Source organism: Mirounga angustirostris, unplaced genomic scaffold (assembly GCF_029215605.1).
Source record: "Mirounga angustirostris isolate CCGP_5_RB_7025 unplaced genomic scaffold, mMirAng1.0.hap1 SCAF_5, whole genome shotgun sequence".
Lineage (NCBI taxonomy): Eukaryota > Metazoa > Chordata > Mammalia > Carnivora > Phocidae > Mirounga > Mirounga angustirostris.
In genome coordinates this window covers 148,126,475-148,150,199 of record NW_026991713.1, presented here as the reverse complement: position 1 = coordinate 148,150,199, position 23,725 = coordinate 148,126,475, and the positions used below count along the sequence as shown (strand labels likewise).

Sequence of the window (23,725 nt, the reverse complement as noted above, 5' to 3'; positions counted from 1 at the left end):
TACAGATGTGGAGACTGAGGCTGGAGAGGCCATCCAGACAGGAAGTGGTGGAGCATGTTCCCATCTGGGCCTGCCCAACTCTGCATGTTGACCTCCAAGGGCCATCCAGAGGCCGCTGGCTGCCTGAGGCGGGAGCCCCCTTTCCCTGAGGTTCGTTCTGGCCCCGGGACCAGGGATCAGAGATGGGCCTGCTCTTCGAAACTCTGCTCCCCAATCTCCTCCTGAGCCAGGACCAGCAGAAGGTGACTAGCGTCAGGATCCCAGCGGCCATATTCAGTGGTAGCAGTGTGAGGGGACAAAGTCAGTGTTTCCCCAAAGTCTCTGCTCTCAGGAATTCCCCAGAGCACATGTTAAATGCAGATTCCCAGGCCCTGGCTTTGGTGATTCATTAGGCCTGGAGTGGGGCCCTGGAATCTACCTTTTAACCAGCAGCTGATTTCAAAGCCAGTTCTCTGCCCATCCCCCAAATTCTACTGGCTGACTCTGCAGAGGGCCAACGGGGTGTGTGTCCAGGGAGAGCGCAGTCTCCTGGGGAGGGAATGCCTAGGCCCCAGGTCTGGCCCTGGCATCTGCATCCTCAGTCCATGCCCCGATGTGGTCAGGAAGGAGGAGAGTGGCATGACCTTGTGTTTGTGGGGTGACTTCCGCATGGTAGGGCCATGGCTAATTCTCGAGACACCCCCAACCTGATGGCCAAGAATGACAGTTTGTCCCCAAATGGGGTTTCCAAGGGGGTTTTCCTGCCTTCTCACCCCCTGGGGACTCTCTGAGCCCCAATTTAACAGCTAGCAACAGCTGGTGATTCTCCGGGTTAGAGGAAAAGCCCCTAAATGTTTTGCAACGGCTTCTCACCTCCACCTGCCGTCTCCTGAGCATCCTAGGCAGCTGGGGACTAGCAGGGTAGGGGAAGCTTAGGGTCCCCCAGCCTTTTAGTGCGACACTCGCCTGTGCCTGGAGCCAGCTTTGGGCTGGAAGAGACAATAGGCCTTTCTAGAAACCTGGGGTTTGCTAGTGTAGATCCTTAATGGTTCAAGGGGAGGCTCAGAGGCCTGCAACATCAGCATCACCTGGGAGCTGGTTAGAGTGATGCTTCGCAGGCAGGCCCAGACCAGCTGACCCCTCAAGATGGCATTCTGTCCCCTGCAGAAAGCACCCTCCCTGCACACACACCTGCTAGGCTCTTTGCGGGGTCGACTGGGGGAAGGGAGGGGGTGCTCACCCAGGAATCAGAGCTTAAGCAGCTCCAGGCAGCTCTGTTTCCTACTCCAACCCCTGGGCACACCCCAGGCCGCTCATCCCTTCAGGGGGCCAGCAGTGAATGAGTTGGTGTCAGGAGCTTGTGGACCTGCGGCCTTTTTCCAGGTCACCAGGGGATGGGGGACAGACCCCTCCTGCCCGTGACAGGAGGGCAAAGGCAGGACTAGGGGCCCTGGCATCTAGACTCTCAGCCCTCTGCTCCTGGCTGGGGGGTCAGGAGTGGGAGAGGGCAGAAAGGAGGGGAGCGACCTTGTCCTGGGCCAAACAAGACTTGCGGGTGTCAAGCCTGGTTTCCTGAGAGAGACCTGGGGAGGTCTTACCATCCAGAATCACTACCAAGTCTGGCGCGCGGAGGAGGGAAAATCTCACTGCGGTCAGCAGATTCACCTGTTAAAAGGCAGATTCCACGGCCTGCACTCCAGGCCTTCCCAATCTCCAGGGCTGGGGCTGGGAATCTGCTTTTAAGAAGGGCCCGGGGGAATTCTTGGGATCAGAGACTTTTGGGAAACACTGGCTTTCTCCCAACCCTAAATGAGGCTGCCCAACACTTGACATTCATTCATTCGTTCGCTCAGCCATCGGACAACTATGGGACATCCAACTCATTCACTGTCCCACCCCACCCCCGTTCCTCCCCGATCTGTGTTCCCAGGCCCCGAGAGCGCCTCTGAGCCCGAATCGTCCCTTCCGTGCTGCCGCCGCGGCTTCGCCCTCCAGCCCTCCACTCTGGGCGGCAGCTCTCGCCAAGGTCCCCAGCGAGCCCTCGGCCCGGGACCCTCCCAAGCCCCGCCCCCACACGGGCGGCCGAGCCCACCTCCCCAGCCCGCGGCTGCGCTCTGGGTCCCGCGCGCCCCGCCCCCACCTAGACCTGCACGGCGGGGCGCCAGCTCGGACCCCGCCGCTCCCCATCCCCCCCGGCGTCCCGGCGCATCGGCTAGAGGCGGAGCCGGAGCCGGAGCTTGGGCTGTGGGCTCCAGGTGCTATCTGGGGAGGATGAAGCAGGTAGGGCCACGGGGATGCTGGGGGCAGGAGGATGGGGGAGAGGACGGGAGGAGCCTGCGGGAGCTCCGGGCGGGGTGGGGGGGGGCGGTTTGGAGCAGGAGGAGGGGAGGGAGAGGAGGAAGGATGCTCGTGCTGGGGCCTGGGCCGCACACCAAATGACCGGGAGGCCTCGGACTGCAGCCGCGGGGGAGGGGCCCTGCCAGCAGAGGGGTGGGGGTGGGGATGCGCACCGCCTGCCACCCGTGTTTGGTGTCCCCCAGGCCCTGGTGGACGATACTGAGGATGTGTCCCTGGACTTTGGTAATGAAGAGGAGCTGGCCTTTCGGAAAGCCAAGATCAGGTATGTTAGGACCTGGCGTTTAACAAGCATCGTCCAAAGCTGCATATTCACTTGTTCACATTCACTCACCCACTTATTCATTCATTCATTCAGAATGTGTTGAGCACCTAGTGCATGCCAGGCATGGGGCTAGGGAAATACCCTGAGCAGATCAGACAAGGTCCCTGCCCTCCTGGGGCCCGCAGTCTGAGCTGCAGGGGACTAACCGTGAACAGGCAAACAAAGATGGTAATGAGATAGTTACACAGTGTGAGAAGATTTGGGAGGAAAAATCAGCGGCTGGTGACAAAAGGTGATGTGAAGGCCGCTGGCCCTGAGTGCAGCCAGGGAGGGCCTCTCCGAGGAGGTGGCATTTGCACTGAGACCTGAATGATGAGAAGCAGCCAGCCATGGGAGACTCAGGAGGAAGAGTGTTTCAAGCAGAAGAATAGCAGGTGCAAAGTCCCCAAGGCTGTGTTGGAAGGTCAGAGAAAGGCCCCTTTGTCTGGAGGGTAGTGGGGGGGAGGGAGAGGGGCTGGCAGGGAGGCTGGAGAGCTAGACAAGGACTTCAGTTTTTATTCTAATCCTTGCTTCAGCACCAGACAGACATAGTGTCCTGGGCTGAGTCCCTTGCCTAGCAGACACCTTGCACATCCCAGAAGGTGGCAGGACTAGGGTGTGAGGAATGACCTATGGACGCTGTTGCTGATGACCTGGGCAGCTACCCATCTAGAAACACAAGTCTCAGGCACTCTTACCATCTCTCCTTCCCACCCTCGGAGCCAGTAGGGTGGGGGCCTAGCCCCTAAATGCCATTCCTTTCCAATTCTCTGATCCAAATCCAATAAACCCCAGATTGGAATATGACCGTATGAGTGTCCTAGGGCTTGTAACAAATTGTAACGTTGTATTGTAACATAGCATTGTAACATGACTCTAAACTCAGCCTAGAAACACTAGAAATTTATTCTCTCACAGTTCTGAGCAAGAGATTCATGAAACAGCCATGTCTGGGTTTCAAGAAGGAAAGACGACTTTATTGTTATTATAGAAACCTAATAGAGACAGGAGAGGAAAGGAATCTACACATAGATGAAGGTAATAGTAGGCAATAAATGAGAATAAGGCAAAGTTACATCAAATCAGGTACTTAACAGCATCCAGCCTCATCAGCTGGGCGAAGTCCCGTGGAGACAGCCGGGCTGGAGTCCCAGGTGAGAGGCCTGGGCAGAGCGTCCTCCCCTCTCTTGAGCCTTCCAGCCGACCATCCCCATAAGGGCCGTATTTATAGGGCAAATGACAGGGTTTGAAATTAAACATTCGTTCGCCTACGTGCAGTTTGGAGCAAGCTGCATTTCCATGTTATCATGTTTCTATATTTTCAAGAAGCCTAGGCTATGTGTGTCTGCCTCCCCTCCCGGATTCTGGATTCCATCCCAGGGGGCCAGCCCAGCCTGCAGCAGGAGGGGATGTGTGACAAGATTCATAGCCCTTGGAGCCCAGAACAGAAGGGCCGGTTCTTTTTTTTTTTTTTTTAGATTTTATTTATTTATTTGAGAGAGACAGATAGTGACAGAGCTAGTGAGAGAGAGTGTAAGCCAGGAGGAGAGGGAGAAGCAGGCTCCCGCTGAGCAGGGAGCCTGACGTGGGACTCGATCCCAGGACCCTGGGATCACGACCTGAGCCGAAGGCAGACGCTTAACCACCTGAGCCACCCAGGCGCCCCAGAAGGGCCGGTTCTGACCTGGAGGCCAGATAGTATATTTCAAACAACCAGGCTTCCGAGATCATTCAGGCAGCACGAGTCTCATGAACAATGTTCCTTAGCCTGTGTACATGCAGGTCCAGGTGGTTGGTTATGCGGGATAAATCACAGAAACATCTGTCCATACAGAACACACAATTCTGGAGGCCAGAAGTCCAAAATCAGTTTCACTGGGCCTGGACCCTGCTCGAGGCTGTAGGGGAAGATCTGACCCTTGCCTTTCCCAGCTTCTGGTGGATGCCGCCTGGGACCCCTTCCCCCATCTTCAAGGCCAGCGTTGTAGCATCTTCGAATCTCTCTGCCCCATCTTCATGTTGCCTTTTCTCTGGCAATGTCCCTCTGCCTTCCTCTGCTAGGGTTGCTTGTGAGTGCATTTAGGGCCAGTCAGGATAATCCGGGATAATCACCCTGTCTCAAGATCCTTTACTTAATTGAATATGCAGAAGTCCCTTTTGCCACATAAAGTGACATTCACAGGTTCCAGGGATTAGGACTTGGATATTTGGGGGGGCCGTTATTCAGCCTGCCATAATGACCAATGACTGATTGTCATTGTAAGACGCTGTAAGAGAGCTGGAATCCTGGGGAAAAATCTTACAGAACATCTGGACTCATTATATGCCCAACTCTGGGCTGGTGGCTGGGGATACACGCTATACGGGACCCACCCCCTTCCTTTATGGAGTTGTCCAGCCTAGAGCACGGACGGTCAACCTCAACACTGCTGACATTTGGGGCCAAATGATTCTTTGCTGCAGGGGTTGTCCTGTGCATTGTAGGATGTTAGCATGTTCCTGGCCTCTACTCACCAGATGCCAGGAGCACCTCACCAGTAATGAATCCAGACTCTACCAGTTGTCCCCTGGACGGGGGGTTGCAAACTTGTTCCTAGCTGAAAATTGTTGGTATGGGGGTAATGGGTGTAGGGATGCCCATGACTGTTTCGGCTCAGTGTTTTAAATGCTGTGATTGGCAAAACCTTGGGTACTTGTCCTGCTTAGGGGAGAGGTGACAGCTGAGACCCAAAGAATGGGTAGGAGTTAGCCAAGCAAGGAAGGCAGGAAGGGTATGATGTGCAAAGGGTTAGACGTGAGAGCATGACTTTAGGGAGTTGAGAGTGGTTCACGGTGGCTCAAGACCAGGGATGCTGGGGAGTGGTCTGAGCAAAGGCTGGGGCCAGACCCTGAAGGGCTCCTAAGCGAAGTTGTAGAGCTCTGCTGTCCACTAGAACTTTCTGTGAGGATGGAAATGTGCTATATATCTGCACTATCCAATATGGTAGTCACCAGCCACATGTGCTCTTGAGCAGTTGATACGTGACTAGTGTGAACTTTGGGCAGAAGTTCGGATATTAAATTAAATAGCCACATGCAGCTACCATATTGGATAGTGCAGTTCTAGAGTTTGGTCACCACTGTAGAGCTTTGTGCAGGGCAATGACAGGATCAGAGTTGTAGGACGGAGAATGGATGGTGGAGGCAGATGGAAGCAAGGAGGAGAAGCTGGGAGCTTGGACCACGGTGCCGGCAGGGCTGGGTGCTAGACGGAAGTGGGGGTGCCCAGAGGCACATAGAGGATAGAATCTGCTGGCCTTGGTGATGGTTGAGATGTGGGGTGGGGACAGGGACAGTCAAGGGTAATGCCCAGGTTTCTGGCCTAGTGATCCCAGCAAAGGAGAACTTCTGGGGTCACAGATGTTGGGCTCAGGAAGTCCCTGTTGGGTTGTGCTGGGATGTCTATTTGCCAGGTTTTGTGGGCAGCTGGGGAGAGAGGCTGGGAGGTCAGGGGATCATCTGGACAGCATTCAGAGGCCTGGGAGGCAGCAGCTCCTGGACCCACATGTGTCTCAGATCTACCAATCCCAGAATCCCCCGGTGTACCTCCTGTAGATTTCCGGACACAGCCCTGCATCTCCTTAACCAGATCCACAGGAGATGGGCCCGGGAGTGTGAATTTAAAATAGCATCTTTCCTTGACTCTGATGCTCAAGAATATGGATAGAGATGGCTCTAAAATCCTGAGGATAAATGAGCCCCCAGATGAGCAGGGTGGAAAGGAGGTTCTTAATGAGGTCGATGGATGGGCTTCAGGGGGTCCAGGAACCCTCTGGAAACCATTATCTAAGTCTCATATGTGTGTTGCTTTGGGAAGAGGACTCTCTTGGATTGCCAAATGGGCCCATGATCCAAAAAAGGTAAGAGTCACTAGTATAGGGCGAGAATTATTATTTAGAAATTCCTGTTGAAATGGGTGCCAAGTTGACTCTGAAGGGAGATGGAATGATAGAAGGGCCATCTAACAGGAGTCTGGGATATCGGGGCCACCTCTCCTTTTACCACCTGCTGGCTTTGTGGTTTTAGAAAGGTCACCTTTCGGAAAGGTGGAGGCCTTGCTGAGCCTCCGTTAGCCTGTCTGTAAAATGGGGATAATGGTACCAGCCTAACCTCACAACGTGGTTTTTAACTTGTTCAGCAAATATTCACCTAACATCTGCTGGTACCAGGTGCTGGGCTAAGCCCTGGGATAGAGACCAGAGCTGGTCCTCCCCTTCCTGTCCCCAGCTCTAGGTCAGAGAGGTGCAAGTGTTATAGTAGTGGCACTTAGGGCAGGGCACCTGGTAGGATCAGGGGAGGATGTGACCCTATAGCCCACTTGGGCAGGTAGAGGAACTGTTAGCTATGCTGTGTGTGTGTTTTCCCCACTGGCTACCTTTTCCTGTTTCTTGTTTCTTTATTTTATTTTGTTTTGTTTTATTTTTATATACACAACCTTAAATTTACCAGTGTACCCACTCTTAAATATACAGTTTGGTAGCATTGAATATATTCATGTTGCTGTCAAATAGATCTCCAGAACTTTCTCATTTTGCAAATCTGAAACTCTGTACCCATGAAACAACTCTCCATTTCCCCCTCCCCAGCCCCTGGCAACCATCATTCTTCTTTCTGTCCCTGTGAACTTTAGATACTTCATGGAAGTGGAATCATATGATTTTGTGCCTGGCTTATTTCAGTTCACCTAATGTCCTTGAGGTACATCCATATTTTAGCAGGTGCCAGAATTTCCTTCCTTTTTATTTTTTTATTTTATTTTTTATTTTTTTAAGATTTTATTTATTTATTCATGAGAGAGAGAGAGAGAGAGAAGCAGAGGGAGAAGCAGGCTCCCTGCGCAGGGAGCCTGATGAGGGACTCGATCCCAGGACCCTGGGATCATGACCTGAGCCGAAGGCAGACACTTAACCATCTGAGCCACCAGGTGCCCTTTCCTTCCTTTTTGAAGGCTGCATAGTATTCCATCGTATGGATATACCACATTGTGTCCTTCTGTTCCTCTGTCGGAGGACACTGGCTTGCCTCCATCTTTTAGCTCTTGTGAATAGTACTGCAAGGAACATGGATGTGCAAATATATCTTCAAGACCTTGCTTTCAACGCATACCCAGACATGGAATTGCAGGGTCCTATGGAAATGCTGTTTTTAATTTTTTGAGGAATTTCCATTCCATTTTCTGTAACACTTGTACCATTTTGTAGTTCTTCCAGTGATGTGCAGGGCTTTAATTTCTCCACATCCCCACCAGCACTTATTCCGTGTTTTCTCACATGAGGCATCCTGATGGATATGAGGCGGTATCTCATTGTAGTGTCTATTGACGTTCTGATGATTGTTGGCGGTGAGCATCTTCTCGTGAGCTTGTTGGCCACTTGTATGTCTTCTTTTGAGAAATGTCCATCCATGTCCTTTGCCCATTTTTTCATTCGGGTTATTGGATTTTTTGCTGTTGAGTTGTAGGACTTCTTTATATATGCTGCATATTAACCCCTTACAAGATATACGATTTGCAGATATTCTCTCCTATTCCGTAGGTTACCTTTCCTCTACTGATTGTATCCTTTGGTACGTGAAAGTGTTTTAGTTTGACATAGTTCTGTTTGTCTATTTATACTTTAGTTATTGTTGCTTTTGGTGCCATATTATGTTGTGCACCTTTTAAATTGGAATATAGCTCACATATCATAAACCACCCTTTCCAAGAATGCAGCTCAGTGTGGTTTTTAGTATCTTAACAGGGTTGTGCAACCATGACCACTGTCTAGTTCCAGAATTTTTTCATCACCCCAGATGGAAACACTGTGCCCATTCAGCAGTCCCTCTTCCCACATCCCTGTCCCCCAACCCCCTGGCAACCACTGATCTACTCTCTGTCCCGACGAATTTGTCTGCTCTGGACATTTTATAGAGATGGAATCACACAGCGTGTGGCCCTTTGTCTGGCTTCATTCACTGAGCACCATGTTTTCTAGGTTTGTCTATGTTTTGACATTTCTTCATTCCTTTTTATGGCTCAATAGTATTTCATCATATGGCTAGAGCACAGTTTGTTTATCCATTTGTAAGTTGATGAACACTTGCATTATTTCTGCTTTTTGGTTCTTATGAGAAGCGTTGCCTTAAACATCCGTGTACGAATTTTTCTATGAGCGTATGTTTTCAGTTCTCTTGGGCATAACCCTAGGAGGAAGTTGCTGAGCCATAGGATGAACTCTATGTTATCGCCATGCTGTGCTGCAGACCAACTTTGAGTGAGTACTCTGGGCTCCCAGCTGCTTCGGGGAGTAGGAAGAGCCCAGACTCGAGATTGAACAGACCGAGGTTTGGATCTTGGTTTACCATTCTCTAGCCATGTAACTGTGGTTAAGGGTTCAACTTGGCAGACAGCCCCACAAAACACAATAGGCTTTCAGATACAACTACACTGATTCATCCATCCTATGGAAGGATGCAAGGCAGCGACACTCTGTCTTCATCTTGTCGGGAGATCCAGCCACTATCCACACACATGGTTCCTTGTGCTCTGCCATTTACATGGGCCATGTTGGGGACTAGGGCAATAGCCAAAGCACTGTGAGTCACCTAGAAGCTTTGGCCTCTGTGTCCTGCCAACCTTTTCTATGGTTCTGTTCACTGAGGTCCAGTTCCTCCAACCCAGGGCAGTTCCACACTATGAGCGGGCAGATGTCACACTGCTGTGGGAGATCCAGGTCATTCCCAGGTAGGCCTGATGTTAACCCCATTCTCTCGATGACCTTGAACGAGTCTGAGCACCTTCTGAACCCCCCATTTTCTCATCTGTAAAATGGGGGTGATGTTAGCTCTATCGTAAGGTTGCAAAAGGAGGACTAGAGGAGGTGCCAAATGTATCTAACCAGCTGAGTGGGACCCCTGAGACCTTGTATGGGCTTCATAAATGGTACCTATTGTCTGCCTTCTGTGTGACTTCTGTGTCTTGCTCCTATGGGCGGAGGCATGACCTCAGTCGGAACAGGATGTCACATATCAGTTGAGACTGTCACATGGGAGCCGGACACTCTCTCCTCTTGAAAGTTATGTGTATACTTTCAAAGTACTGTCTTCACAAATTTCATTTCGACCCAAAGCTCATGGGGTGCAGCGGGTTCCCACTCAAAGTAGGATGGTTTCCTCCTGCCCCGGACAGAGTTCTTAGATCTGATTTTGGGCTTAATTGTCAGACTGGGCTGGTTGGTGGGCCTTGGGCCGTGTTGCATGGTTTGTCTTCATCCAGCCCAGGGTCGTGAATTGAGAAGCACTCTGTCCCTTGGTCCCAGATGCCCCCAGGGAGTCACACGGGAGTGGGGGCCAGGCCCTAAGGCAAAAATCACACAGAATCAAAACTACTCCCACAAATCCCTGACTCGCTCATCAAGCAGAATAATGTTCTGTCTCTCAAGAAGTCCTCCACGATCGCTTTATCTCCCCATGCTGGATCCCAAAGCGGTTCCTCAAAACGAGCCACAGATGAAATTGTTGGCTGCCTTTGAGGGGAAGTTAGAGTGAATGGAAAGTCTTAATAGCAATAGCAAATACTTCATCAGCACATACTATAGGCAGGTGTTTCTCTGAGTGTCAGAGTTACAACGATCTATTTAATCCATATTGCAAACCTGTGAAGTGGATACTATGATTTTTAGTGGTTTGAAGATTCAGTTAATTGATGGAGAGACTCGAGTGACTTGCCCAAGGTCACACGGCTAAGAGGTTGCAGGAGGGGTCTGAATTAGAGTCTGAATTTCTGCCTAGTGGGCTAGATGTTCACACAGGGAGGGACACTAAGGGATGAGCCGTGGGAATAGCATTTTTAAGGCTTCTATCTTATGCTTACCCTGGGGAGTACTTTACCTTTTCCCTGTGTCTCTCAGAGTGCAGAATTGCTCCCAATTTTTAGAGCAGGTTTTCTTTTCTTTTTTTTTTTTTTTTTAAGTAGTCTCCATGGAGCCCAATGCAGGGCTTGAACCCATGACCCTGAGGTCAAGACCTGAGCTGAGATCAACAGTTGGATGCTTAACCGACTAAGCCACCCATGCGCCCCAAAGAGTAGGTTTTCTTAACTTCAGCCCTAATGGATATTTTAGATCAGATAATTCTTTGTTGTGGGGGCTGTCCCATGTGTTGTAGGATTTTAGTGTCAGTAACAATGTACCGCCATCCCTGGGTGACAACCAAAATGTCTCCAGACGTGGTCAGATGTCCCCGAGGGGAAAATCGCCCCCATTGAGAACACTGATTAGATTATTTTCTCTCTCTCTCTCTCTGTCTGGGGTTCAGATACAGATAAGTTTGCATTTGAGGGGACTCTGAGCGTTCCCGACACCTCTGTTTGACACTGGCCCAAGGAAGCTGGTGGGATTGGGGGGTAAGGAAGGAGAAGTGGGCAGGTGACCACAGACAGAGCCTTGGTGATCACCTGCAAGTCTCTGAAATCAGGACAGGTGCAGTTCCAATTGCTACACACATACACACACACCCATGCTCCAACACTCAGAAGAATTTTGGTTTTTCTTGGTTGTTATTCCAGGAAGTCTGTTCCCCTTAATAAGTGAGGATCCCTCACCCAGACCCCTGTCCCCGCTGACCTTTGGGAGGTCGTGCTGCCCCTCTCCCCGCTCTTAAATCTCTATTTAAAAAATATAGAAATACAACACATAAACAGGTCCCACCAAGAGCTGATTGTTTAATTTTGAGGAAGGTCCATGATTACCAAGGAAAAGAACCCGCAGAATCAGGGAACTAGATGAATTTCAGTTCTCTTTGATTAGGGCACGGAATTACATATTTTGAAATTAACTCCTTACATCTACAGCAGCTTAACTTCCCCTTATAGTTCTCATTAACTTGAAATCAATTGCATAAGCACTGTCGCCAATAAAGTCACCAAGAGGAGATTTCTCCTGAAGTGTAACCCGCACAATCAGGGAAGGCACCTGGGGACGTTGGTCTGGTTCCTTGATGTTCGATATTGGAGGGCAGGCTGACCACGTGGACCCAGAGTGTTTAATTCACTCACACTCATTCATTCTGGGGTTGATGCTATTGACATTTGGGCCATCTGGGTTCCTTGTTGCCAGGGCTGTCCTGTGCTCTGTAGGATCTTGAGCAGCTGTCCTGGCCACTACCCCCCTAAATAGTAGCCATCCCCCCGTGGCGACAACCAGAAATGTCTCCAGATATTGCTGGGGGCAGGGGCAAAATCACCTCCCCTTTGAGAACCACTGGCTTATTCTTGTGCTCATTTCATTTATTCATTAAATAAACACAAATTTTCGGGGTGCCTGGGTGGCTCAGTTGGTTAAGCCTCTGCCTTCGGCTCAGGTCATGATCCCGGGGTCCTGGGATTGAGCCCTGCATCGGGCTCCCTGCTCGGTGGGGAGCCCGCTTCTCCCTCTGCCTCTGCCCCTGCTTGCCGCTCCCCCCACTTATGCACTGGCTCGTACTTTCTCTCTCTCAAATAAATAAATAAAATCTTAAAAAAAATTAAGCAACACAAATTTTCAAGAACCTTTGTGTGCTGAACACCATTCTGGGGGACACAGAGGAAACCAGCCAGGCCTGGTCCTGGCCCGCACGGAGCTGACATTTTAATAGAAGACAGTGACCAGCTAAGTAAATATCTATAAACAAAGTAACTTTAGAGAGTGATAAGTGCTAGGAAGGGGCATGTGGGGGAAAGGGAGGGGCTCCTTTAGATGAGGGGGAGCTCAGAGGTGTCCTCTGGGAAGAGGTGCATTTGGACCCGAATTTGGAGGAGGAGCCAGGCATGGGAAGATGCACAGCAAGAGAGTTCTGGCAGGAAAACAGCAGGTGCAGAGGCCAGGAGGGGGGAGGTGTATTTTAGGGCCGGTGGAGCCAGGGTGTAGGCAGAAGATGCTGGTGGCCTGGGCTGGCTGAATGCCAGGGATGCATCTGGGGACTTGGCAGATTTTTCTGGATTGTCCATTTGTGGATGAGTAGGGAATGCTCCCACTGGCTCGTGTGTGTGTGTGTTTGTGTGTGTTCACTTTCTTTGGCATGGGGGGGTATGTGTTGATAAAAATCTTAGCCATAAATGCTGGTGAGTGATGCTCATGACGTTTTCTTAGTAAAAATCAACTCAGTGAATTTGGGTCAGAACCCAAGGGGACAGGCCCCGGGGCAGGCCCTTCCCCAGCCCTAAGGAAATCCTGTTCACACAAGGGCTCAGCCCTGGGTGTCCCAGTGCCACTTAGTCACTCCTCACTCAATATGGGAGCGAGCGGCTCTCAGGATGACTCAGACGTGGCCACAGGTGGTGGTAACAGGTCCTCACATTTTCCCTGCATTACAGTACAGATGTGTGTCTCCCCTGATTTTAAAATGCTCTAGAATAGGAACAGCAAAGGGAGAATCAGGATGCTGATTCCAAGCCTCAGACATACCCTTGTAGGCCAGGGAAGAATTTGAAATGAGTTTGAGTTTAAATTTAAAAAAATTGGGACAGATCACATCAGAAACCTGACTTGCTCAGAGTAGGTGAACCGAAGACAAAAGGCAGATGGGTCATCAGCAGGGGCTGCAGGGACGACAGAATGAGGAAAAAGTGCCTGATGGGGATGGGGTTTTACTGTGGAATGATGGGAGTGTTTTGCAACAACAGTGTGAATTTCTAAATGCCACTGAAATGTTCCCTTTAAAATGGTTACTTTTATATGATATGAATTTCACCTCAATACATTGTTGTTGTATTTTTATTTATTTATTTATTTTAAAGATTTTATTTATTTATTCATGAGAGACAGACAGAGAGAGAGAGAGAGAGAGAGAGAGAGAGGCAGAGGGAGAAGCAGGCTCCCAAGGAGCAGGGAGCCTGATGCGGGCTTGATCCCAGGACCCTGGGATCATGACCTGAGCCGAAGGCAGACGCTTAACGATCTGAGCCACCCAGGCGCCCGTATTTTTATTTTTTAAAGACTTTATTTTTAAAAGCAGTTTGAGGTTCACAGCAAAACCCAGGAGAAGGTACATGCCCTCCTGCCCCTGCCACGGCCTCCCCCATATCACCACGCCCCCCTGCCCCGATACAACATTTACTATAGTTGATGAACCTACGTGGACACGTCATCACCCAAAATCCGCAGTTTACCTTAGACTTTGCTCTTGTGTGGTACATTCTCCTTAAGGTATCACAAAGACTGGCTTCATTGCCCTAAAAATCCTCTGTGCTCTTCCTGTTCCTCCCTCCCTCCCCCAAGCCCTGGCAGCCACGGATCTTTTTCCTGTCTTTATAGTTTTGCTTTTTCCAGAATGTTGTGTAGCTGGAATCGTGGTATGTGGCTTTTTGAGACTGGCTTCTGTCACTTAGTAATATGCAATAAAATAATTTAAAACAAGAAACTGATAGCTGGCTTCTTCAGGAAAGCCATGAGCGTTGGAGGGGCGAGCTGAGCTTTGGACCTGGCCCTTGTGGGTGAGCCCAGCCCTCACCCGGCCAGTGGACTGACCACCCCCGCCCAGCTCAGCCCATGACCACCTGCACTGGCGGCCCCCTGTCCCCACCCCTTGAGGACAGCGGGGAGTGAACACTGATCCTACAACAGAATTTCTTCCACTTGCCTGGGGAGCGAGAGGCCTTGAGTTGGAATTCCTCTCTGATGGCGTGGTTTTCTCCCCAAACTTTCTGAGGCCACCTGGTGATTGAGGGGCTCATTCCCCATAGCCTAGTGTCGGGGCTCACACTGTGTGGACATCTGAGGCCACTTACCCTGAGCTCCCCCGTTCCTGCTCATCCCCTGGCCTTTGTATATGCTGAGCTCTCTGCTGACAGATTTGTCCTTTAGATCTTCACATAGTTTTTATAATTCTTTATTTTTTTGACAGAGATATCACATACCACAAAAGTCACCCCAAATTTTTTTAAGATTTTATTTATTTATTGACAGAGACACAGCGAGAGAGGGAACACAAGCAGGGGGAGTGGGAGAGGGAGAAGCAGGCTTCCCGCGGAGCCTGGAGCCCGATGTGGGACTCGATCCCAGGACCCTGGGATCATGACCTGAGCCGAAGGCAGATGCTTAACGACTGAGCCACGCAGGCGCCCCAAGTTTTTAAGATTTTTTAAAGTAATCTCTCTACCCAATATGGGGCTTGAACTCACAACCTCGAGATTAAGAGTCACATGCGCCACTGATCAAGCCAGCCAGGCACCCCTAAACAATTTTGAAAATCAGCTTAAAACATTTATATGTGGATGGCAGGTGTAATTCTATGTCCTTGGACAATTTGAATTACGATTTTAATTTTAGCATTAATTGTTGTTTTGGGTACCCAGTTGACCTGCAAACAGTATCGTTCCAGTTTTAGTCCGAAGTGAACAGCGACCTGCAAATAATAAATACACATGCGCAGCAATGACAACTTACTGCTTTCGATGCGATGGTTGATGGAGCCCCAGATGAAAAAATCATAAAGCACAGCAACAAAGTATGTTGTTAGAAAATAATATTATCCTGAATCAGTATCCTTAAAAGGACTTAAAAAAACCTTTTACTTTGAAATAAATTCAAACTTACCAGAAAACAGCAAGAATAGTCCGAAGGACTAGCACATAGCTTTACCTTGGTTCACCTGCTATAGGCAGTTTGCTGTGTGTGTAGGAGTGTATGTGTACCAACCCAGGATTGCCCACTGCATTTAGTTATTGTAGAATATTTCCAGCCTTTCTTTATCTTTCATGACATAGATATTTTTGAAGAGCATAGACCAGCTCTTTGGGTCTGTCTCATATTACTCATGGTTCAATCCAGGTTGATGATTTTAGGCAGAAAAAATGTCTTATAAAAAGACTTTTTTTTCAAGCTCTGTCACTAGTAAAGGTGGCCTAGAAGTGGCACTTTTTTGGTCCTCTACCACGTCGTAGTTGTACCTCAGCTCCTAGATTTTGGTCTTTAGTTCTCGCCATTCAAAGAACCCAGCATTCCTTAGCGAAGAGCCAGGTCCAAATCTGGATGTGGACACCACTGAGACTGGATCTGACACATCCTTTTGTTGGCAGAAAGCACAAATATGTTTTAAAATGTCACAGAAGTTCTACTTAGCTGGGTGGTTCTGGTTCTGGGTCTCATGAGGCTGTAGTCAAGTGATCGGCCAAGGCTGAGGTCATCTGAAGGCTCAACTGGGGCAGGAGGAACCACTTCCAAGATGGTGCCCTCACATGGCTGTTGGTCGGAGGTCTCAGCTCCTTGCCATGTGGTCCTCTCCATAGCACTGCTCCCAACATGATGGCTGGCTTCCCTCAGGGAGAGTGAGGGAGAGAGCAAGAGAAAGTGACTAAGATGGAAAGCCAAAGTGTCTTATAACCCAATCTCAAGTGATAGATGGTCACACCTAGTGCATTCTATCAGTCATGCAGACCAGCCCTGGTTCACCGTGGGAGATGACTGTACAAGGGTGTGCACACCAGGAGGTTGGGGTGATTGGAGAGCATCTCAGAGGCTGGCTACTTACAGAGCCCCAGCCAAGGAAGGAACAAATGCATGAACGTCTACAGAGTTCCCCCTGTACTCCAGGCCCTGCTATTAGGTAGATGTGATTATGCCCATTTTGCAGGTGAGGAAACTGGACCAAGAAGGTTAAGTCACTTGTCTAAGGTCACACAGTAAATAGCAGAACTGAAACTCACAAGGCAGTAATCTGCTTCCTTGACTACTTAAACAAATTATTGTAGAGAGTTCCAAACATATGCCAAATAGATTAAAATAATGAACCCCATGTATCCATCATACAGCTTCAGAAATGCTGGACTCATGGCCGATCTTCTTTCATTTATACTCTGATTATTTTGAAGCAAACCCCCAGACATCACACCACTTCAAACATAGTCTGATATGTTCTCTTGAAAAGAACTCAGTTGTATTTTTATTTTTTTTAGGGAGGGGGTGAGGTAGGCAGAGGGGCAGAGGGAGAGGGACAATCCCAAGTAGGTTCCACACCCAGTGCAGAGCCCGACGTAGGGCTCGATCCCACGACCCTGAGATCATGACCTGAGCCGAAATCAAGGGTCAGATCCTTAACCGACTGAGCCACCCAGGCGCCCCAAGAACTAAGTTTTAAAAACAAAACCATAATAGCATTTTCTCACTTGAAAATAAGGAATAGTTCCAAAATACTGTAAAATATCTAGCCAGTGTCCAAAGTTTCTTGGACATCCTCATCCTTTTATTTATGTATTATTTGTTGGAACTTGCTGTTAAGTAACATGCACATGTTACAGTTGGTTGCTGGATTTCTTAGGTCTTTAACCCATAGGCTCCCCAGTCTCCTTCTGTCTTTTCTTCCCTTTTGTGATCACGCGGATGTTCTGTAGAGCTTCCTCCGGTCTGGATTTTGTAGTGCCCTTCAGTATTTTCCTTCAGCCCCTATACTTCTTGCAAATTAGTAGTTGGAGCCAGCAGCTATCAACTGTGTTTGTGTGTGTGTGTGTGTGTGTGTGTGTGTGATTCAGGTGTGGCTGTTTGGGCCCCAGCTTCAAGGGGTGGGGGGCGTCCTTCCACCAGGGGCTCCTAATACCTGGTGGTCCTCAGCGGCCTCCATCCCTGAGTCCTTTTGGGGTTGCAGCCTGGCCGCTTTCCAGTTCTGTCATTCCGTGCTCATGAGTGAGCCGAAGCGATCTAGAAGCTTCCTCCGCCCCCCGCCCCCCGTTAGTGTTGTTGTCACTGCCAGGCATATTTTATAGAGAAAAGGCACGATGCCTGTTGGATTCTTGCCCTTCACTCTCCTGTGTTCTAGATAGGAGTCCGTCATCTTGCATCTCCCATAGGTGAACGCGGAGGGCTGCTTGTAAGTGTCCGATGACGCACGGATTAAGGCGTATTGTCCTGTTACTCAGACTGTCCCACCGTTGGCCCGTGGGAGCCTCTTCCAGTTGGCCCCTGCGCCGTTTGCCCCGACTCTCAGGGTCTCCGACAGCTTCCCTGCTACCTGCAGTGCTCGGACATCCCAGCCTCATCCTGTGGATTTCTCCATCTGTGCTTGGGATCTACCGCGTGGCATCCAGAGGCCACAGTCTGGCTGTGTGTCCTGCCTCAGCCACCAGGCTCTGTGGCTCGGAAGTGTGTCAGGTGGGCCCGGACTGCCATCTCCTAGTGGACGTATTTTGGTTGGGGGGGGGGCAGTCACCGTTGTCAGCAAGTACGTGTCCCTTTCTGTTGATCTGTGGCTCACTGGGGGGGGGGGGGGGGGCGGGCAGCCCACAGGTGCGGCAGCCTGGAGGCTCCGGGCTGAGGTTAAGGACTTGGGCTCTGGTGCTTAGTCGGCTGCTTAGAACAGCTGCTAGCCCTTAGGGCACCTTCACAAAAACCAGAAAAGGCTACCCTTCCTCCAGCATGGAGAGGGGAGGCGGGGTCTGATTCCCGCTACCGTGACCTGCGTGAATGCCACTTTGTTCCCCTGCCCGCCCTGCTCCCCGGGGCTGTTCCCTTCACCGGGCTTCCACATCCTTCTCAGCAAGATGTCTCGCTGTCTCCTTCCTACCTGCCTTATGTGGGCTCGTTTGTCCCAAGGTAGGTGTTGTGGGTTGACTTGTCTCCTCTCCAAAAAAGATACGTGGACATTCTAACCTCCAGTACCCCGAAAGGTGACCTTATTTGGCAGCGAGGTCTTTGCAGATGTAATTAGTTAAGATGAGGTCACGCTGGAGCAGGGTGGGCTGCTCATACGGTGGGACTGGTGTCCTTCTAGAAAGCCAGCCTTGTGAAGACAGACACGTGGAGAATGCCGTGTGACACTGGGGGGCAGAGATTGGGGTGAGGAGCCACAAGCCAAGGAACGCAGAGGGCACCAGCTGCCGTCAGGAGGGCAGAGAGAGGCACGGGATGGATGCTCCCTCACAGCCCTCGGCGGAAACCCGCCCTGCCCACACTGTGATTTTGGATTTCTGGCCTCCAGGCTGAGGAAGAGAGAGCAATTTCTGTTTTAAGCCGCCCTGCTTGTGGTGCTTCCTTTTGGCCGCCCTGGGAAATGGGGTGCAGCAGGTGACTCTGTTCCTGCTACCCCAGGGGTGTTCTAGGACTAGCAACACCAGCATCACCTGGGTGCTCGTTGAAATGCAGGCCCTGGGGCCCCACTCCAGCCCTCCGGAGTCAGAATCCTGATTCAATGAGAGACCCAGGTGATCTGTATATGGAGGAGCCTGCCTTCTACAAAGGAAGGTGGTGGAAAGACTACTCCCCGGTGCAAATGTGCGGTTTCCAATCACGGCTGGCACTTACGGAACCCCCGCTGCCCACCAGGCAGTACCGTAACCCCATAGGCGCATTATTATTCTCATGGGATCTTCCCTGAAACTCTGCGGGTGCATTTGGCGAGGCTAGTGGTGGACACACATGACTCACGCCAACTATGATTGACTGGAACCCCCTGGCAGCCCTGAGTCTCCTCGTCCTGTTTCATAGGCGAGGACACTGGCACTCACACAGAGAGGTTGAGTCACCCACTCTGGGTCACACAGGTCTTCAGTGGTGGATCTGGGATCTGCATCCAGGCAGCTGATGTATGTGTCCTAACTGCGGCCCGCTGCTCACTGCTTCCCTGCCCCGTCGTCTTTCTGCAGGAGAGCTCCCGAAGCTGGTGCCTCTCATGCCTCCCGGTTTTTTTCTTGTTTTTAAAATGAGGTAAAATACACATCATGTGAAATTGACCATTTTCACCATTTAAAGTGAACAAATTCAGGACGTGTGTGCAACCGTCCCTATTGTTTGGCTCCAGAACCTTTCCATTGCCCCAAAAGGAAACCTGTACCCACTAAACACTCATCCCCCTCACTGTGCCCCCCGGCCCCCGACAGCCTCTCAGGGGCCGGCCGGCCCCCCAGATTGGCCTGTTCTGGGTGTTTGCTCTGAATGGAATCCTCCAGGACGTGACCTGGCTGCTTTTACTCATGGTCCTGTTTTCCAGGTTCCTCCATGTTGCTCCCTTTTTTTTCCTATTTTTTTTTTATTGTGGTTAAATAAGCATAATCTAAAATTTACCATTTTTTACCGTTTTCAAGTGGACAGTTTGGCAGCATTAGGTAGGTTGGCTCCTGTGTTCTGGACTTGGCCGCGTGGTGGCCCCTGCTTCATTCCCTTCTGTGGCCGAATCACGTCCCACTGTAGGGATAGGTCCCACTTTGTCCATTCATCTGGCGATGGACATGTGTGTCCACCTTTTGGCGATTGTCCATGCTATTATGAACACGCGTGGACACGTTTTTGAAGACAGGTTTTCAGCTCCTTGGTTTACAGGTGTTTTGAAAACTGAGTCGTGTAGGGGGGAGTCCGCCTGGGTGTCCCTAGGAGAGAGAGGAGGATCCCTCCTGCACAGGGCCCAGTCTGGGCCCACTGACTCGTCCCCAGGGGCTTCACTTTAATTTGCTCGCTAAGCCTGTCCAATCTCTGAGTTGGGATGTCTCTTTAAGAAGAAATAAAGAACAGAAACAAGAGTTAAAACCCTGGTGACCAGAGGGAAGTCTGGTGTTTTTTTTTGTTTTGTTTTGTTTTTTGCTTCCACACTCAGACCTCTGTTGTGCTGACCTTTGAATCAAAGCTGTGAGGACATAGCCATCCGCATCTGCTCAGACATCCCAGCTGTCTGCAAACTGCCTGTCCTGGGCTGGGAGGCTGGGGCTGGAGGGGGCATGCTGTCATTTGGAGCGAGAAGCCAGAGTCTGAAGGACAGTGGTGCTCACGCTGCCCATGGGGTTTCAGCGAGGCACACAGGGGTCCCTGCTTGTATAGGTGTGGGTTCCTCCAGCCTGTCTCTGCTTGGCTCCTGGAACGGAGTTTAATCTTGAAGATGGGATAGAGGAGGGCCCCTTGATCGTGAGGAGCACATGAGTCCCCTGTGGTCTTATTAAAATGCAGATTCGGGCTCAGGAGGTCGGGAGGGGGGGAATTCCCCCCGACCTCGCCTTTCTAACGAAGTCCCAGCGGTCGAGGGGAGTGGCTGAGGGATGGACGGGTGGCGTCTTTGCTCTCTCCCCCTCGTGCGTGGGTGTCCCCTTCCTCCATGTCTTCATGGTGACATGCTGCCCTGAGCTCAAGAGTCACCTGAATCTAAGTGGGCGTCGGGGCTGAAGAAATAAATAGCAGCACCCTATTCATTTTTAACAGCAGGGGGGAAAAACCTCTGAGACGGGATGTTCAAAAATAGCACCACTGGTCAAGGCTTTTTTTTTTTTTTCCACTTTCTTTCCCTCTCAAAAATCGTGACCATGAATGAGAAACTATAAGCAGAGTGATTAGCCACAGCTCCCTGAGGCCCCCTCTGGTCTGGTGTCTGAGGTATTTCCTCTCCAGGAACCTCCGGCATCTGGGGTTGACGTTGTCCTCCCATTTTATAGATGAGTAAAGCAAGGCTCTGAATGGGCCATGTACCCAGCATGGGCAAGGACGGTGTTCGAATGTTGACCTAGGCGCTCTAGCTCTCGCCGCCCCCTCTGTCCAGGTGGGGGCTAGCTGGGCATTTATGTTCCAGGGAGGGGTGCCCCTTGCTTTTTTTTTTTTTTTTCAGAGAGACTGGTAAGCCCAGAAGAAAGGACCCGCTTTCTGGAATTTTCCTCATGATCCAACTGTGATGGTCAATTACTCAGTTGGGGATTTTTAGGTCTGGATTTTTATGTTGGCCACAGATAGCCCCCTGACTATCAGCTCATGGGCTTGGTTTATTCTAAAAGGTGTCTTGCCTCCATGCATAGTGCAGGCTGCCTCTGATTTCTTTGTTCTTCTACTTTTTAATGCAGATTTACATAAAAGTACAGGGAACAATGAGCCTCCATCATGATCCCACATTGCCAGTTCTTCACACCCTCAGGCAGCTCCAGCCCCCAGCCTGTTGTGAAGCAAATCCTAGGCATCATCTCAGGCAACCTGGGGTTTTTTAGTGGCAGTATAAGCCAAGGAGGAAAGATACAGTCTTTCCTCAACCTGAGTCCCAGCGAAAAGCAGAGCTTTCCAGAGTGTCTGAAGGAGGAGTATTTATTTATTTATTTTTAAAGATTTTATTTAATTGACAGCGTGCAAGCACAACTAGGCAGGCAGGCAGAGGGTGAGGGAGAAGCAGATCCCAGAACCCTGGGATCATGACCTGAGCCGAAGGCAGACGCTTAACTGACTGAGACACCCAGGAGCCCCAGAAGGATGAGGTTTTAAAGGAAGAGAACTTAAAATAGGCTGTTTGCTGAGGAACTCAAGCTGGAGACTGTCTTTATTTTTTAAGTTTTTAATATTTTAGATTTATTCATTTATTTGACAGAGAGAGACACAGCGAGAGAGGGAACACAAGCAGGGGGAGTGGGAGAGGGAGAAGCAGGCTTCCCGCCAAGCAGGGAGCCCGATGCGGGGCTCGATCCCAGAACCCTGGGATCATGACCTGAGCCGAAGGCAGACGCTTAACTGACTGAGACACCCAGGAGCCCCAGAAGGATGAGGTTTTAAAGGAAGAGAACTTAAAATAGGCTGTTTGCTGAGGAACTCAAGCTGGAGACTGTCTTTATTTTTTAAGTTTTTAATATTTTAGATTTATTCATTTACTTGACAGAGAGAGACACAGCGAGAGAGGGAACACAAGCAGGGGGAGTGGGAGAGGGAGAAGCAGGCCTCCCGCCAAGCAGGGAGCCCGATGCGGGGCTCGATCCCAGGACCCTGGGGTCATGACCTGAGCTGAAGGCAGACACTTAACGACTGAGCCACCCAGGTGCCCTGGAGACTGTCTTTAAAAACCAGAGTACGGTTTTCAAAGTAACTTAAATAGTGAAATGAAGGACAGCTTTTTAAGATACTGTTCAATTCCTGCTGAATTTAGGATTAAACCAACCTTTTCCCCTCAGGTCAGACCTGCCCGAGAAGTTTATGGGAAAAGGGGATATGTATGACTATGGGGCATGGTTCTCCCCTGATTTTACTCTATTTAATCTGTTTAGACACAGCCCCCCACCTCCCAACCACCGCCTGTGTCCATTTTTGAGAGTACTTTTAGGTTTACAGGAAAACTGAGCAAAAAGTAGAGTTCCCATAAGTCCCGCCCCCCACCCAGAAGTTCCCCCTATTAACATCTTACATTAATTAGTGTCATATTTACTACAAATGATGAATCAACACAGCATGTTGCCTACATGTTCACCCTTTACACGAAGCTTCATCCCTGTGCATTGTCTCGGCTATGACAAATGCGTAATGACATCGATCCACCATTACTGTGTCAAACGGAGTAGTTTCACTACCCTGAAAGTCCCGTGCTCTTCGTATTCATACCCACCTCCCCCACTAACCTCTGGAAACCTTTTTTTTTTTTTTTTTTTTACTGTGTCCCTTGTTTAGTCTTTTCCAGAATGTCCTAGGGTTGGGGTCCTACAGCAAGCAGCCTTTTCAGACTGGCTTCTTTCATTTTGTAATAAGCATTTAAGGTTCCTCCTTGTCTTTTCGTGGCTTGAGAGCTCATTTCTTTGTAGTGCTAAAGTGCCACTGTGTGTGGAAGTTTATCCATTTTATCCATTCATCTGTTAAGGATATCTTGGTTGCTCCCAATTTGGGGCAATGATGCATACATAGAGTTGCTATAAATATCTGTGTCCTGCTGGCAGGCGTGGACCTAAGTTTTCAACTCCTTTGGGAAAATTCTGAGTAGTGTGATTGCTGAATTGTATCACATAGAGAATTTTTAGCGTGATTTGCAAAGATTTCTCTTTGGTCAGTGGCTTTAATCAAAACTTTTTTTTTTTTTAAAGATTTATATATTTATTTGACAGAGAGAGATACAGCGAGAGAGGGAACACAAGCAGGGGGAGTGGGAGAGGGAGAAGCAGGCTTCCCGCCGAGCAGGGAGCCCGATGTGGGACTCGATCCCAGGACCCTGGGATCAGGACCTGAGCCGAAGGCAGACGCCCAACGACTGAGCCACCCAGGCGCCCTTCCATCAAAGCTTTTTAAAGGTGTAACGTACACAAAGTGCGTTCATCTTAATGGATGCTTTGAACTTTTGTACGTGTGTATATACACGAGATCAAGATATGGAGTGTGTCCAGCACCTCTGTTTACA

At 50.0% G+C, this 23,725-nt stretch overlaps 1 protein-coding gene across 1 annotated transcript in view; it reads left to right on the top strand.

The window, feature by feature from the left end:
- The first annotated feature begins 1,920 nt into the window (after window positions 1–1,920).
- Window positions 1,921–23,725, top strand: part of TVP23A (trans-golgi network vesicle protein 23 homolog A) — a 29,276-nt gene continuing 7,471 nt past the window's right edge. The window contains exons 1-2 of the mRNA XM_045874968.3: window positions 1,921–2,259; window positions 2,520–2,599. Of these exons, the coding sequence (XP_045730924.1) occupies window positions 2,251–2,259; window positions 2,520–2,599 (89 nt within the window). The 5' untranslated portion in view covers window positions 1,921–2,250. The remainder of the gene's footprint in view (window positions 2,260–2,519; window positions 2,600–23,725) is intronic.